General features: G+C 33.5%; 1 protein-coding gene across 1 annotated transcript; it reads right to left on the reverse strand.

The window, feature by feature from the left end:
• Window positions 1–2,439: 2,439 nt before the first annotated feature.
• Window positions 2,440–17,687, reverse strand: LOC127865312 (uncharacterized). Its single transcript, XM_052405328.1, has 8 exons — window positions 17,111–17,687; window positions 16,347–16,436; window positions 16,049–16,153; window positions 14,909–14,992; window positions 13,581–13,644; window positions 12,467–12,672; window positions 6,561–6,741; window positions 2,440–2,497 (listed from the first exon to the last, which is right to left on the reverse strand). Exons 1-8 carry the CDS (start codon window positions 17,385–17,387, stop codon window positions 2,440–2,442), a joined length of 1,065 nt encoding a protein of 354 aa, XP_052261288.1. The 5' UTR covers window positions 17,388–17,687.
• Window positions 17,688–18,060: the final 373 nt, after the last annotated feature.

The raw sequence follows: 18,060 nt of genomic DNA on the forward strand, positions 1-18,060 counted from the left end.
GGGTATTTTTATTCTAAAAAATGGTCGCGAAGATGTGCCTTAACTTAAGAAAATTGCGAGAGGTGTTAAATATTTCAATGCAAATAAAATGGCGACAGCGCTTTTGTTTTCACCGTCGTCAAGGGGCATGTAACTCTAACTGACGCAAGTGCCTGGATTTTGCGATAAGGTCAATACGGCTGTAAAACAATACATTAATACGTATCTGATGATTTTTTTATTACATTTAACATTATTGGTTATAATATATTGTATGGTAAACAACAGTTGACATATAGCTACTGGAAATGAAATGTAATTATTGTCACTGTGCAGCTTAACATGTTTTTTCTATTTACTTAAGGACACTTGTGTAGTAAAATTATTATACCAAATATTAAAATTCATATTATTAAACTATTATACTTCATTTTTATTTATATAATATATTGTCTATTTTAAGATATCGGATGCCACATGGACCATGGTAGTGTGCAAACTACTATTACACCTAAGAAGATTCAACATATCAGACAGACATTTTCTTGCGCACCACAACATACATTATAGAACAGCGAATTTACATTTACTTCCAAGAGATGCGTAGCCTAGAAAACATCTTTTGCTGGACATAATTTTATATGATGTGATATGCAAGCTTAGAATGGCTGCTTTTCCTTCCAAAGCTTAGTTTGCAAGGCTGCTCAGCATATTTTGTTTGAGGTACTTGCTCATATTCTCAATTAGTTTGTATACAGGTGTTCATCTATATCATAATCATATATTTTCTATAATAAATTCTATGTTAATATATATGTGATCATGCAAATTATCTGTGCAACAAGCAAAACCATTTAAAACCATACATAGCATTCAAGTCATTCAAATTCAAAATGAGTTATTGGCTCAATTTTTCATCAAATAATTTTATGGTTGTAACTATGTACATGAACTTTCAATTAAAATAATGATTTATTTGGTTGTCAGTTTTAATGTGGTGTGTGTTATGTGTATTTACTTAATAATATTATTTACATGTTTTGCCTGCATATAATGTACTATCTATATTTTTTTCTTTTCAGGGAGGAGATGAAAGTATCTGAAAGCAGACTTAAAGTGATATCTTGATATAAAATGAACAGTTTACAGAAATAGAAAATGTTAAAAAGTGTCACGGAGTAATGTTCTTGTAACTCTTTTTTTAATGGACCAGCCTTGACAAACTACATACCCGGTAACTGTTCTGTGGAATTACATAACCGTTCAAGTATTGCAGTGAAAGAAAAAAATCACAGTAAAGGTTGAATAAAAAAATAAAAATATCATCAAACATTTTGACAAATCAAACAACATTTCATGTTTATTACTTGGTGCAGTGGTAATAAGATCTTGCAGCCCCCTTTTATGACTGAGGCTGTTGAGTATTTTCATTAAGCATCTTTAAGTATTTTCAGATATTCAGGTTTCATTTGATTTATTCATGTATTACCGGTAGTACAATTTAATATGTTTTTTTGTTATAGTAAACCCCAAATTAAAGACATTTGTATGATAACTTGTTAAGTGTTAATTGATTCTTTTATATGTTTGTATAGCAAGATTTGCAAATTCAAAAATTGACAAGTTAAACTTACTTTGTGAATACTGCTGTACTTTTATATGAAGTTGATACTGAATTACTATTGTATTTAACATGTGAAATTTGTATGCTTACTGTTATGTAATGAAATAATTTATGTAGTGTTTATTCTGATATATTAAAGAAACCCATGTGAGCATGTTATTGTAAACTAAAGAAACTTAAATTAAAAGACCACAAATAAGCATCATTGGGTTTATTATTATTATTTTATCCTCCGCCATAGGAGGAGGGATATAGAATTGGCGTTGTCTGTCCATCTGTATGTCAGAAACTTTTGGATGAGGAGAATTGTAGTGCACAAGAACCATAACCCTACACTTTCTTAAATCAGAGTTATTGCCCGTTGTTGTTTGGTTATGATGTAACTTTTTCAGGACTCTACCTGTGTTTCTCAAATACTATAGAAGATTTCTACATGAAACTCCGTGTTTTGTGAGGATTCTACCATACATCAATGAATTTGCACCCATCCATATACACAATTTTAATTGCGGGTGATACAAATTCAAAAACAATTCTTTTTTTGTTATGAAACCACTGTTTTATTAACATGTATAATCAGATTGCATATGTATCTCATCAATAACAGTAATAACAAAGAAGCAAAAAACACGAATACATGTTTACACTTATGTTTATACATACACTTTGTTTTGATTATGCAAAAATAAATATAAAATGGTTTGTTTATATAGTTCTTTGAGATAAAAAGCTTTCAATTAACACCAGAGTCCCTGTCTGTCTGTCACTGCGGTTGTAATATTTGACTGGCTGCATAACGACACCTTCCGTGATGTTTGATGGTGTTCATGTACCTCTTACAAAGCTTCGAACCTTATATCCAGTAACAAATCGTTCGACTTATCCTTGTCAAGTCTGAAAACAACAAAAGAATAGTACATTTTAACTGGAGTGCTTTTTACTTTTTTGACGTTTATTTATACAAAAACTGTGTATAAATAACAAAGCAAAAATATGATTTATGATATTTAAAACTGTACAACACCGGGTAAGTGAATATGAAGTAAATATTATATTTTAACATCAAATAGGTTTGCTAAAAAAGAAAATAGATAAAACTTCAACAGGTTGGTATATTTATATCTATGTTCAGTCAGGGACATTTACAACGTATGTCCCTGGTTCAGTTCAAAATAAATTATTTTGAACACTGCACCCCTCCCACTACTGTACCACTAAAAAATCAAATTCGGCTGAAAACCCATCGAAAGACAATGACTTGAGTGCATTTACACCAAATTCAATATAATTTAGGTAACATATCCTTCATTATCTGACAAAATGATACATACTGTATTCACCGAAGTTGATTATTTTCGTTATTGCGCAAGAAGAATAAATGTTTACGTTTAACCGGAAGTCACCAGTTGGTTATGCCGAAATGAATTATGGGTTACTGGAATATAGCGAATGCAAAGTGATATGTGTGTGCACTATTTATCATCCTATTTATGTTATAGACAAGTTAATTGTTATTGTTTACATTGGACTTGTTTGTGCATGCGCTGTCAAAAGCGCTGGTTACTGATACGTAAAATATATGCAATGAGTCATTTTTTTCATAAGAAAATAAGTCAGAACTTCTAAAATGAATTCTAAAACACAATACATTAATCAAGAACTATATCACACCACACCAACATCGGCTTTGGAATAAATTGTATTGTTATTTGTTTTAATAATTAGCGTAAATGATCAACACCATTAAATTGTTATTTGATTTGGAAGCCATAATGCGATATCTACAACCTGTCAAATGTTTTGTGACAGAAATAAAGTATTTTATTGAACAACAAATAAATTTTGTGAATTAATATCGGAAACGTTTATTTTCAATGAACCGCCATTTTGATGAGTATTAGAAATATGCAAACACTTGTTTAGTCTTTTGTTCCTTCTATATTATATAATGTATTAATTTAGACAAAGAAAGTGATAAAAAACACACACGACTGCATGCATTTTTCAAGGTTCAAAATACAAGTGAAAGCATCATTAAGCTTGCTTTATTACTGGACAAACACCTTCCAACCTGTTGGGGGGGGGGGGCACATTGGGTCACTAATGTTTATGACACTCGTATTGATAGTTTGATAGTAAGTATCTGTCAATCAAAAGACCAATTATACGGCAGATTACATGTGTCGACGCGTATCATTATGAACACATGCAAATTATTTTTATAGTAGACACACTAATGTTTATGACACTTGTGTTGATAATAAGTATCTGTCAATCAAAAGGCCAATTAAACGGCAGATTACATGTGCCAACGCGTATGAACACATGCACATTATTTTTAAAGTAGACACACTTTCCATTTGTGCATTGAAATTTTTGTGTACATTCATGTTGGACATGTTGATTTCATAACTTCACATGCTTAATTAGCTTAAACAGAAATACAATGTTATGTTTTATATAAAAGCTATTTATTACAAATAATGTAATTGAGTTTCAGTGTGTTTTGAGGATTAAAATAATTGTGGAAATATCAGTAATTTTCAACACAATCTTTCTATATAGATCAGCGTTATGCCAACCACCTTTTGCCAACCAGTGGGCAGAGTCTGCATATAGCAGGTGTGCGTGAGTCGGCGTGACGTCACTCATTAACTCGTCTCCAAAAATAACGAAATATCCCTTTTAGACGTTCTGAAAGCATAAAAAATATGATGAAAATGGTATATCATGAGATTCAATTAATATAAAATAGAATTTGCAATCACCATTAAAATATTATATAAAAATTGTTGGAATATTGACGATACCTAAAAATATTAAGAATATAATTTTATTATGGAAATTCCCGTTCGATTTTTTTTATCTTTTTGACACCATAAACAAAGTCAAAATATACTATAAGATAATTGGTGAAGATAAATACAAAATAAATTTGCGAGGAATACATTTTTCTCATGAATTAGGTAGTCATAAACACAGTGCTGTTGACTGTACTTTGTTGTTGATGCATTACTTGTTACCCTAACAGTTAACATGGTGTCAACCAATCTCTGTCAGACCATAACATTGGAACTTCATATGTAGATCACTGCAGGGAATCACTGGATATTAAAAGTAAAAACAGATGATGTACTCAAAACCGTTCAGACGATGTACTCAAACAAAAAACGTTCAGACGATGTACTATTTTCCAAATTACTCGCAACAGATCTAAAAAATGCTTAAACAATGTGGACAACCTTGTACGAAATATTATAAACATGTTAGAAAGCAAAAAATGTTATTTGTATTTGTTTGTTTGTCATCTTGAATAGCAAACGCGTCAAAATAAAGTATGTTCAGACGATGTACAATTTTCATTGTTTATTGCGTCTGAATGTTTGAGAAAACTACAGAAATCTAAGAAAAACGACAATTACCAGAGTACATAAGGAGACTAAGCGGGTACTTTGCGCATAGTTATCATTAATTTAGATATAATAAAATATGACAATACCTTGATTTTCGTTATTAAGCGAGAGCTTTTTCCGCCATTTTGTGCGTACAATGTACTTTTGTGATCACATGATTCCCCGCAGTGTAGTTGCAACTTGATGAATTTTACACGGCACACCCATTTTTTGGTCACTAGGTCAAAGGTCAATGTCACTGGGACCTCTAAAAAAAATTCGGACAATCTTTCATTTATTTCAAACAGCACCTGCAGCCAAGCCTTGGCACCTGTTATGTGGTGTTTTTGTTTATATTTTGTTTTAGCGATTATAAAGCATTTTTGTCATTGTCTATAGTAAACCTATAGTTATTTGTGAACTCGTGTTCAACATTCTATAAATTGAGAACTGTGAATATAAACATATTTTACCTTATACTCTTGCATTGTTATCACTTGTGATACAATTAGGAAGGTAGATATTGAGAATAAGGAAAACTGTTTACGCGGTGTTTTTTTCACCATTTTGGGAATGGGACCAGGCCCCTTTTCATTGGGGAAATTCGCGGCGTTTTGGCTAAAATTAGGAAATTGGTGTTGTTGTTTTGCAAAATATGCTTCAAAATTGAGAATAAAAGTGTGTTCAGTATTATATTTACTATGGTTGAATTTGGATGGGAGATCACAAAATATTGAGATCTATTTTTTTTTTTTTTTTTGGCAAACCTTCCCCTGTGAAAAATTCAAGAACTGTTCTTGATTCAGTTCTTGAACATGTTCCAGAACAGTTCAAGAACATTAAATGGCCGTTCTTGAATTATGATTTCCAGAACTAAGTTCAAGAACTTGTTATAGAACAGAATTTATTCTGGAACGAGTTCTTGAACATGTTCCAGAATTAGTTCTTGAACATGTTCCAGAACACATTCTAGAAAAGTTCAAGGACCAATTCCAGAACTTATAATTTTTTAACTTCGTTCAAGAACTTGTTCTAGAACAGAAATCAAAAGACCTCAGCGAGCTCAAATTTCTTGAACAATAAACAATTAGTTAGTTCTTGAATTTGTTTCAGACCAGTTTTGGAACATTAAATTGAACTTCTTTGGTTCATTTTTTGTTAACTATAGCCCATATAAAAAAACACTGCTTTTCTAGTGCAAATCTTAAATCACCTTTGACCCAAAATGGATGTGGCAGGTAGAATTCATATACATATGAATTTTGTCGGTTAGCATTTTCATTGAAGAGCAAATGTATTACAGTAAGTTAAATACAGCAAGCAGGCTATTATATTACAATCCAAGTTAAAAATTATGACAGATGGACAGAATGACACACCAAATCCAATGATTTTTTATGTGTTGCTTTATTCAAAAGGCTTATAGGTTAAGTCAGACTGCTTCATTTTTCTCTCTTCTAAGAATTTTCTGTAAGGTTTCAATTTTTTTTTGGAAACTTTGCTTATCATATGAAGTGTATTTTAATACTAATGTTTCCAGTTCCTTAAATTTGGTGTGACCTAACTGGGGTTTCACATTGTCCATACATTTGATAGTTCGCTTCCCTGTTAAGGTGCAAGACACCAATTCTTCCTGAGTGAACTTGTATAAACATAAATTTTTGAATTTGTTCTGATCCCCGATAGCCTTGCCTACAATGGTTTCAACATCTTGTTCACAGATTGCCTGGCACGGCTTAGTTTCAAGTATCGAATCAGCCTCCTTTTTTGATACACTTCCCTGTCCCTCTTTCTTCTTTGCCAACTGCCCTGTCATGTCCGCTTTTTCCACCACTTGTTCTATCTTAGAGTTAGATGCTTTATCCTTATCCAACTCTGAGACCCTATCCTCGAGTTTCCCTAATTTTCTTCGAAGGCTACGAACATCTTCCTCCAGTCGTTTTATTTTATTTCTGAAAACATAAATTATTATCTGCAATAAGTTTGATTTTAATGATTTTATTCCTTACTTACTCAATAACGTAAGTTGCGCATGTGTTTGGTCAAAATCAGTACAAGTGCTGTCAATAAGGCTCAATGGGTCATTGTAAGCTCGGGTACTACTTACATGTACACGGAGTACTCTTAAGTATACTTACATGTACCCCGGGTATGGTAAATATACTTTAACGTACCCAGGAAATTAAACGCTGAATCGGTGGTTGTTGGCTATTTTATTGAATAAATAATATTCACATTTATGTCCATTTTCTGTGAAATGACCTCTATATTATCGAAACTCGCACTCAAAAAGCATGTTGATGCAGTTTTTTTTTTTTTAAAGAGAAGTTTAAGATAATCGGTAGCGCGTTTTAAGAAATAGGATTTTGGGCGGGAATACAGCTCGGGCACAGTCTATTATCGACCCGGTATGATTAAGTATATTTACCGTACCAGGGGTACATGCAAGTATACTTAAGAGTATCCGAAGTACATGCAAGTAGTATCCGAGCCGACAATTACCAATCGAGCGTCAATAAGACATTTTTCCCAGCTTTTTTTTTTGACAGACGGACGATGTTGAAGTGATCCCAGAAGGTTGCAACTACCCTGTAGAAGGAGACATAAAAAGAAAAAACAAGATTAAGTTTCTTGACATTTCTTTAAAAGAAATGTTTTTGCTGCTGAATAAATGGATTTAGATCACAGGGGTGACCTAATGAGTGGGTTTCTAACCAGAACACTCAATATACTTGGTAGAAACTGGCAACTACTTGACTTGAAACAACGAGTCAGAACTGGTGCAGCTGATTTTTCTTAAACATTTAAGCCTGAGAGTAGCTTTCAAACCAGGCATATATATTGTGATGAAATAAAAACGTACCCAGATGCATCTTTTCTGTTTGAACCAACCCTACTGCTTAAATACTGGCTGCTTCCTGGAGTCCCTGTACAGATAAAGCAAACACAGTTTGTGCAAGAAGTATTTTTAAGGCTTGATAAAACACATTACCAGCAGTGAATTTATACTCTCCCCCCTCCTTGACAAATAATGGTTATTTCTAACTACAGTAACTGTACAGAAAATACTGCACTTCAGGGTTCGACACTAAGGCACGTCCGACTGACATTGTCTAGTAAGATCGGCGGTTGGGCTAGTAAAACTGCGGGCTAGCTTGTCTGACTGGTATTACATAAATTAAAAAAAATATATACTGATTCATATAACTATTAATAACTGCTGTGAAAACCTTTACTTTTAATGTGTAAAATTACTCTTGTATACGTTATTTACATTAAAACAAAACTAGTATATTTAAATAAACGCAGAGCGTTCACATGATTCATCGCTACCGTACATTCGCGGCCATAAGTCTACCTCGGCCATAAGTCGAGGGGTATAATGTGGCTAGAAAAACTTGGTTTTTTGCCTTGACTCTGCCATAAGTCGTGTGGTAAATTTCCTTTATCTCGGACATGTTTAAGTGACGTTTTAGTCATGGTTCTGAGGGCTTTTGTACCGGCAGTTGACATTTTTTGGGATATTAATAATTAGAATATATTTAAAACGAAACATTCAACGTTTCAATGATTTATTATCACGAAAAATATATTTTATTGTTCAAAATCATAATAACATATCATTGATTATTTCGAACTTAATATATATTTCACAAATCAAAATTAGTATCCCATTTAACGTAATAACTTTCAGTGTTTATATTATGAGCAGATATTTTTGTATTCAAATGTTAGTGCTATTGATGTGAAAAATCTTGAACGCAGAAATTCATTATATGGTCAAAATAATTGTAACTTGCTCTCAAATAATCAACAACGCTTTCGCCATTATGCGTGAAACACGTGAATTTACCAACACTCGCATCGCTCGCTATTCGACTGTTATATACATATTCGTAAATCACTAGATACCCGAGGAATATTTTCTGCATTCTGGAACAACGTCTTATCTGATAATACTAAGCAGATGATCCAAAGTAATTGTGTATTTGATATGTCCAATTACACTTTTTAATAATTCAGGGTGAGTGCGTTTTATTATTATAATCATTCAATGAATGAAATCTTCAATCAGATAAGATCTATTTATTTACGAAACGATTATGCATAAATTGTGGGACAGTTGTGAATAAATCAACGAAACCACACCTTCATCCAATCAAAAAATATACCATGTTTAGTTGAACAATAGCGATTGGTTAAAGGCGTATCCAACGATCAAGTAATTATTTTTAATTGGTCAGAAGTAGTTTGTAGCAGAACCGTTGTGCATATCATTAACGGATAACTATTTTAGGCGTGACGCAATAAAGACAAATGATCGAAAGGATGCTAACACTATACTTTACACTTTGATCTTAGTCAAAGGCCGAGAAGCGATAATTGGTGGCATGAAGACACCTGCAACTGTTGACAGTTTGTATTTACACGGATTAACTTTAAATGGGTACAAGTGTCAGCAGTCGATTTACTATTGTTCTTAGCAGACAGCGGGCGATGTATCAATAGACAAATTGCCATGTATAATTTTCACCACTTTACCGTATGTCACAAATGTTTAATATTTTCGAAGTTATTTTTACATGTTTTTATTTGGACTTATTACGAAGATTAATGAATTAAAAAGCAATGTAAACATGAATATTTTGTTATCGGCGGACATATAAGTAAAAGACGAGTCGGCCTTACCGTAAACAGTCATCATTCCTCCGCTTCAGAGATTTATTACTTTAAAAAAACGGTACAGAAATATGTTTTTTTATTTTTTTTATTTAGTACCTCATCCATAGGTCGAGTTGACTTATAAAGTCAATTTTGGCAGCGTTTTTAGGTCGACTTATGGCTGCAAATTTACGGTAAATGTTTGTTTCCGAGATCATATACGAGAATTACATCGATATGTTAAATGGCATGTATACTCAAATGTTTTTACAAACAACACGTGCTTATCTAAAGTTTGTGTTTCGTAATACACAGGATATTGGATTATCGGTGCTTGATTGGGCAATAAAACAAAGACGCAGTCGGCGGTCTTCAATATGCCTTTGAACTGACCAACATAATAATTAATAGCGCACGTGCTAATCTAACATTTAGGGATAAGAAACACGGGTTCTAGACACTTTGAATTAACATGTTTACCGGACGCAGCAGTAGTCTTCAGATGACGTTGGCGCGCGTGCCATGTTACCTCGGCGTTTTGTAATTTGGGACACGAATACACAGGTTTGTTGGCGACTTCTGGGTTATAAAGTTATATGTCGGCAATCAGATTATAAACTGGAGTATTTGATAATAAAGTAGCCGCTTAAAATTGGAATTTTGCAAATAAATACACAAACTGAAGACTTATTGAAGACGCTGACATTGCCGGATTTCGATCAGTAATAAAATGCAAAATGCAAATTAATTATATGAATATTCATGGCACATTATGCAACATCCAATTAAATTGTTACCGGTATCTATAAATGTTTATAAATCATTTGGTGAATTAATGTAATAAAAATACCAAGTATTGTACAAATTTTATAAGAAATAATACAATTGATTTTGAAAATGCATGAAGTTGTTTGAGAAACTCTGTGTTTTTCTATAGTTATTTATAAGAATTTACACGAATTTTGAGGCTTGCAGAATGAATTTATAAAATAAAAAAATCTTCAAGAAAGAAGAATTGTAGTTTGGAAAGTAAGAAAAAAAAAATTAATATTCCAAAATATAAATATTTGTATTTGATTCAACACACCAACTTCGCAAAGTTTCTATATGAGCTGGAAAGAGATTTGCATTTCAACTCAGTAAAACACACAACGGTCAACTTTACATGACTATAACTGACCAATAAATTAAGGTAGAAACATACAGTTTACACCACAGGAAAGGAAATTTTATTAGCTTAAACTTTCATATTTTGTATTTTTCAGTAATATTTTAATTTTTATGAGAATATCAGGTTCAAAAGCAATGAGGGTCATAAAACAGGGTTTTTCCAATAATGCCTGTAAAGATGGGGAACTGATATTGATAAGATTGCTATCAGCCACTGGTCAGCAGGCAGCTAGGTCTTTTGGTAACTGGAGAGGCTTATATTGGCTAAATGGCTGTCAAGGAAAGGGTTAATGTCCTCTCATCAAACCAGTCATTGAGTTTCTTGCACCAAGGGAGGGTGTAGCATAAAACAGCTTTCTGAGTGATGCCCAAACCAATGCTCTTCCAGAGCATTCACAAAGGTCAGCTTGCAGTTGCAGTCTTTAACTTGGCAATGTTCAAGGGTTAAGGGGCCTTCTTTCTTTGCCAACATTGTTTGGGCTGAAAATGTATATTGGGCTTGGTAATAATGAGGTGGTGATCTGTCTAGCATTCGGCAACAGACATTGAATTGGTCACCCATACATCCTGCCTGTAACTCTTTCTCAAGATAACATAGTCAATAAGATGCCAGTGTTTTCAGCAAGTGTGCATCCGTTACGTTCGGTAACGGGTGTTAAGGGGCAACCCCTGCGAAAAATTCAAGAACTGTTCTTGATTCAGTTCTTGAACATGTTCCAGAACAGTTGAAGAACATTAAATGGCCGTTCTTGAATTATGATTTCCAGAACTAAGTTCAAGAACTTGTTCTAGAACAGAATTTATTCTGGAACGAGTTCTTGAACATGTTCCAGAATGAGTTCTTGAACATGTTCCAGAACACATTCTAGAAAAGTTCAAGAACCAATTCCAGAACTTAAAATTTTTGAACTTCGTTCAAGAACTTGTTCTAGAACAGAAATCAAAAGACCTCAGCGAGCTCAAATTTCGTAAACAATAATCAGTTAGTTCTTGAATTTGTTTCAGACCAGTTTTGGAACATTAAAATGAACTTCTTTGGTTCATTTTTTTTTTAACTATAGCCCATATAAAAAAACACTGCTTTTCTAGTGCAAATCTTAATTCACCTTTGACCCAAAATGGATGTGGCAGGTAGAATTCATATACATATGAATTTTGTCGGTTAGCATTTTCATTGAAGAGCAAATGTATTACAGTAAGTTAAAGACAGCAAGCAGGCTATTATATTACGATCCAAGTTAAAAATTATGACAGATGGACAGAATGACACACCAAATCCGATGATTATTTATATGTTGCTTTATTCAAAAGGCTTATAGGTCAAGTCAGACTGCTCCATTTTTCTCTCTTCTAAGAACTTTCTGTAAGTTTTCAATTTTTTTTTGGAAACTTTGCTTATCATATGAAGTGTATTTTAATACTAATGTTTCCAGTTCCTTAAATTTGGTATGATCTAACTGGGGTTTCACATTGTCCATACATTTGATAGTTCGCTTCCCTGTTCGGGTGCAAGACACCAATTCTTCCTGAGTGAACTTGTATAAACATAAATTTTTGAATTTGTTCTGATCCCCAATAGCATTGCCTACAATGGCTTCAACATCTTGTTCACAGATTGCCTGGCACGGCTTAGTTTCAGGTATCGAATCAGCCTCCTTTTTTGACACACTTCCCTGTCCCTCTTTCTTCTTTGCCAACTGCCCCGTCCTGTCCGCTTTTTCCACCACTTGTTCTGTCTTAGAGTTAGATGCTTTATCCTTATCCAACTCTGAGACCCTATCCTCGAGTTTCCCTAATTTTCTTCGAAGGCTACGAACATCTTCCTCCAGTCGTTTTATTTTATTTCTTAAAACATAAATTATTATCTGCAATAAGTTTGATTTTAATGATTTTATTCCTTACTTACTCAATAATGTAAGTTGCGCATGTGTTTGGTCAAAATCAGTACAAGTGCTGTCAATAAGGCTCGATGGGTCATTGTCAGCTCGGGTACTACTTACATGTACACGGAGTACTCTTAAGTATACTTACATGTACCCCGGGTATGGTAAATATACTTAAACGTACCCGGGAAATTAAACGCTGAATCGGTGGTTGTTGGCTATTTTATTGAATTAATAATATTCACATTTATGTCCATTTTCTGTGAAATGACCTCTATATTATCGAAACTCGCACTCAAAAAGCATGTTGATGCAGTTTTTTTTTTTAAAGAGAAGTTTAAGATAATCGGTAGCGCGTTTTAAGAAATAGGATTTTGGGCGGGAATACAGCTCGGGCACAGTCTATTATCGACCGGGTATGATTAAGTATATTTACCGTACCAGGGGTACATGCAAGTATACTTAAGAGTATCTGGGGTACATGCAAGTAGTATCCGAGCCGACAATTACCAATCGAGCGTCAATAAGACATTTTTCCCAGCTTATTTTTTGACAGACGGATGATGTTGAAGTGATCCCAGAAGGTTGCAACTACCCTGTAGAAGGAGACATAAAAAGAAAAAACAAGATTAAGTTTCTTGACATATCTTTAAAAGAAATGTTTTTGCTGCTGAATAAATGGATTTAGATCACAGGGGTGACCTAATGTGTGGGTTTCTAACCAGAACACTCAATATACTTGGTAGAAACTGGCAACTACTTGACTTGAAACAACGAGTCAGAACTGGGGCAGCTGATTTTTCTTAAACATTTAAGCCTGAGAGTAGCTTTCAAACCAGGCATATATATTGTGATGAAATAAAACCGTACCCAGATGCATCTTTTCTGTTTGAACCAACCCTACTGCTTAAATACTGGCTGCTTCCTGGAGTCCCTGTACAGATAAAGCAAACACAGTTTGTGCAAGAAGTATTTTTAAGGCTTGATAAAACACATTACTAGCAGTGAATTTATACTCTCCCCCCTCCTTGACAAATAATGGTTATTTCTAACTACAGTAACTGTACAGAAAATACTGCACTTCAGGGTTCGACACTAAGGCACGTCCGACAGACATTGTCTAGTAAGATCGGCGGTTGGGCTAATAAAACTGCGGGCTAGCTTGTCTGACTGGTAGTACATAAATTAAAAAAAATATATACTGATTCATATAACTATAAATAACTGCTGTGAAAACCTTTACTTTTAATGTGTAAAATTACTCTTGTATACGTTATTTACATTAAAACAAAACTAGTATATTTAAATAAACGCAGAGCGTTTACATGATTCATCGCTATTTTTAGACGCAAAGGAGAGCTTCCTGCAGAAATTGCTTGTTTCAATTGGTCAAGTTGTCATGAATATTAATGATTTTCTGCAGTGTCGTAAAACTGTAGAGCATGATTTTACGACTTCTATCGAAAATCGGTATCGTCAATGTAAACATTTTTGCGTAGAAGACAAGATAATGTAATTTAAAGAATGGCTCTGTTCAAGTTCGGATTTTTGTCTGACAAATCAGTTAATAAAAAAGAATCCGACGCTAAACTGACATAAAAACCTAAATATGAATAAATACGAAGACGTCCATTTTATCCTAGATGGAAAATCGAGTCAGTTCCCATGGCTTGAATTTGACGAAGAAAAGCAAAAGAAGGGTTACTTTATTGTTTTACTATATGCATAAAAAAATCTGGTGTTCACTGATAAATCCTAATTTAACAGTAACATGACACAATTGGATTTGCTATGTCATTTATGGTCTAGTAGACATCAGGTTCGGGCTAGTACATTTTAAAAGGAGCTGGTCCAACAGTCTTGCTGTAAAAAAAGTTAATGTTGAACCCTGCACTTAAATAAATCATGGTATATATATTGACATAGCAAAAAAAATAATACATTGAATAGCAAAGAAAACTTCACCAAATTATGGCTTGATAGCATAAAATGTATCAAGCAAGTCCACAGTAAATCAGCCAATTTTCACAGCTAAGCTATAACAATTAATGTTATATATTATGATATTAGCTCAGATACTTTTTGAGATAAGCTTCACACTAACTTTTTAGACAGACATTTGGGTAAAGGTGAATCTAAAAGTCTGACCCCCCATCAATTTTTGGGGGCACAAATATGCCAATATATTTTTAGATTACCTTCAAGCTTCAAAACTTTCCTTGCTGAGTGAGGCACGATTGGTGAACCCTCTGACCTTTCCAGATGTCTTTTCTTAGGAGTCACTGCAAAGAAGAGATCAAATGTTTACAATATACAAAGCATGTGCAGCCTTCGAATTAGCCTATAAGCCCGAGTCGATTCTTGGGCCGGTCGGTTGATCCTAAATGCTTGTAAATAGCCCGACTGGTCAATTAAATATTTAAGCGTAAAATTGTAAACAAACTGAAAAACTGTAACTACTATTATATCAATTACCCGATACATATGCGTTTTTAAGAGTCACAATTTAATTCGCTATAATTATCGGGTAAATGCCTTAAATGACGTAAGTTTTAAAGAATTGCATGAACACATGCGGCCACCATACAGATAATTTTTAAACATGATAATAATTGAATATGCATTAAAATAAAACCAAACATCGGTCAAACTGATTAACCCTTTGCATCCTGGGTAATTTGTTGTCTGCTAAAATGTCTTCTGTTGAATGTCTAAAATTAGCATTTTCTTAAAAAAAAATCAAAGAATACTATCAGAATAGCAAACAGTTTGGATCCTGATGAGACGCCACATTCTGTGGCGTCTCATCTGGATCCAAACTGTTTGCAAAGGCCTTCGAAATTACGTTCCAGCCCTTAAAGGGTTAATGGAATCATTGAATGAGAACATGTGTAATAATAAAGTTACATCAAACAGCATAATTATCTGGTGCATTTTGTATATTAAAAAAACATTTCAAAAGGAAACAGTATACCCTTTATTACTGTAATCACATGCATCAGTTTTCATTAATGGAAGTAGATTTTCTGATTGTTAATAACTATTTTGGTGTTCCTGGCCAAAAAAAGTCAACAAATTTATATTGACCTCTTCAGGCTATTGAACATGTCTTCTGGCTATTCAAAATTCCATCTGATTAGCCCTATGGGCTATTGGGCTAAAATATTAAGCGTGAAGACTGCATGTGTTTTAAAAATCATTAAAAATTAAATTGAATCAGTTTTAAATGCTTACATTTTTATATGTTTGACATATGATTATCATGTACATTTGAATTTAGGTTTCATGATGTTAAACATACTTGGAATAATAGCTGTAATAAAATATGAAAAATTTACCATCAGATGTCACAGATTTCCGTGGGGAGCGCCTCAGAGGCACTTCAGATTTTTCTGCATTGCCTTCCAGCGATTGTTTTCCTTCTTCATAAAGATCAGGATGTCCTAAAAAATCTTATTTATTTAAACATGGTTATCTCACATTTTCTTTGTTTTAAGGAAACTTAGCGCAGCTAATTTAAACTGTTGTCAATACAGTTTAAATAATCATGAGTCAAATTGTTCAATCAATACAAATACACTTTGTAAACCATATCCAGCAATATCTAGCTATAAGCTAATAAATTTTAGTGCTTACTTATCTCTTCAAGTTCACAAAATTTGTCCGTGGGATCTGCAGTTAAAGGCAGGATTTCACTCTTTAACCATTCTGTCATTTCCTTTTTGCCTGAAATGTGATAAAAAAAATGTGGGTCGGTAGGTAGGCTTTTTTCCCTCCTTTTCACAACACTTAATTGAATATTTAACTCAATGAGAACGTTATTTTCAGGTATCAGCAGTGTGAAATGCATGACGACATAGTACTAACTTTCAGATATAGTTCTTAACAATGTTTGATCCAGATTGTCTTTATCTGTAAATTACTGTACAAATAACTATTCTTTGAAAACTAAAGACTGCATTTTGAATAGAGCATTTATTGACTAGAATGAATGCAAATGAAACAAACCTGATTTACAAAAATAACAGTTCTGAACGATTCAGACGCTTACCGCAGTTGCGTAAATTTTGGACATAAAATTCGGATGCGGATTTTGTAGATAACAAAAATACTTTTGTCTTGATCTGTAAATTACTGTACAAATAAATATTCTTTGAAAACTAAAGACTGCATTTTGAATAAAGCATTTATTGACAAGAATAAATGTAAATGAAACAAAACATTAAGTAACAAAAATAACAGTTATGAACGATTCAGACGCTTTCCGCAGTTGCGTAAATTTCGGACATAAAATTCGGATGCGGATTTGTAACAGAAAAAACTTTTGCGTCGGCGATTTAAAAACAGGGTCGGTCGGATAACATGAAACAAGACTTCTGTTTTAGGTCAAATTAACTTACCTCCCACGTTCAATATGCGGAATTTCCAAAGGCCTGGAAACCCAACGAAAACAGAAAGCCCACACATTCCAGGTTTGTACTCTTCTTTTGGCAGTTTTGGCTCAGTAACATACTTCAAGTTGTGTACAGATATCCTGTTTCCGTCAGTTAACCATCTCATCACCGCAAACTTCTCGTTTTTTTGCACGTTTTTCGCCATTTTTTTGTACTTTTTGTGTGGTTGCAGACGAATTGTTTCTTTGCGCCAAAATAACGATTCAGCATAAGCAAATTTCATTGGGCGGATAATATCGAACAGCCAATCATGCGAGGTCTTGTTTAGCTGTGATATAAAGTAGATAACCTAAACGCTGACTGGTTGTGTGGGAATCGATTGACCAATAGAATGGCCGTTTACGTAAATGCTTTGGCAGATATTAAAATATGGCTGCCAAAGAGGAAAACTTCCAGAAAGTTATTGCTGGCGAAATTTTAAAATACAAGTGTTCATTGTGTTCGCGCCAGTTAAGCTCGAAACAGAATATATTGCATCATTTGCACAAAACACACGACCTGTGTAAGCTATTTTTCTTTTTTCCTCTATTGAAAGTAAAACTTGTTAGGATTTTTGGTTTCTGGTCAACTCGTCCCCTAATTCTTCATCGATTTGGTCAACTCGTCCGCGAGTCAACTCATTCCCCAGTCAACTTGTCCCCTATACAGTATGGTTTTTGTTAATGTATTTCAGTAGAATCCATATAGTTAAATGCGGAAAGCATATATTTAATGCAATGAGCATTGAAATTCGAAGCCATTTTTTAGTTCAGTGTAAACTGTCATGCTATTGTTTATATTTGAATAAGAACAAAAAGGACCCACGTTTAAATATTTTTATTTCAATATTAATTTTAATTCTTTATCCATTTATCATATTTAATGAACATTATTACTGATCACAGAAGAAAAAAATC

This window comes from Dreissena polymorpha, chromosome 1 (genome assembly GCF_020536995.1).
Source record: "Dreissena polymorpha isolate Duluth1 chromosome 1, UMN_Dpol_1.0, whole genome shotgun sequence".
In the NCBI taxonomy this organism is placed as follows: Eukaryota; Metazoa; Mollusca; class Bivalvia; order Myida; family Dreissenidae; genus Dreissena; species Dreissena polymorpha.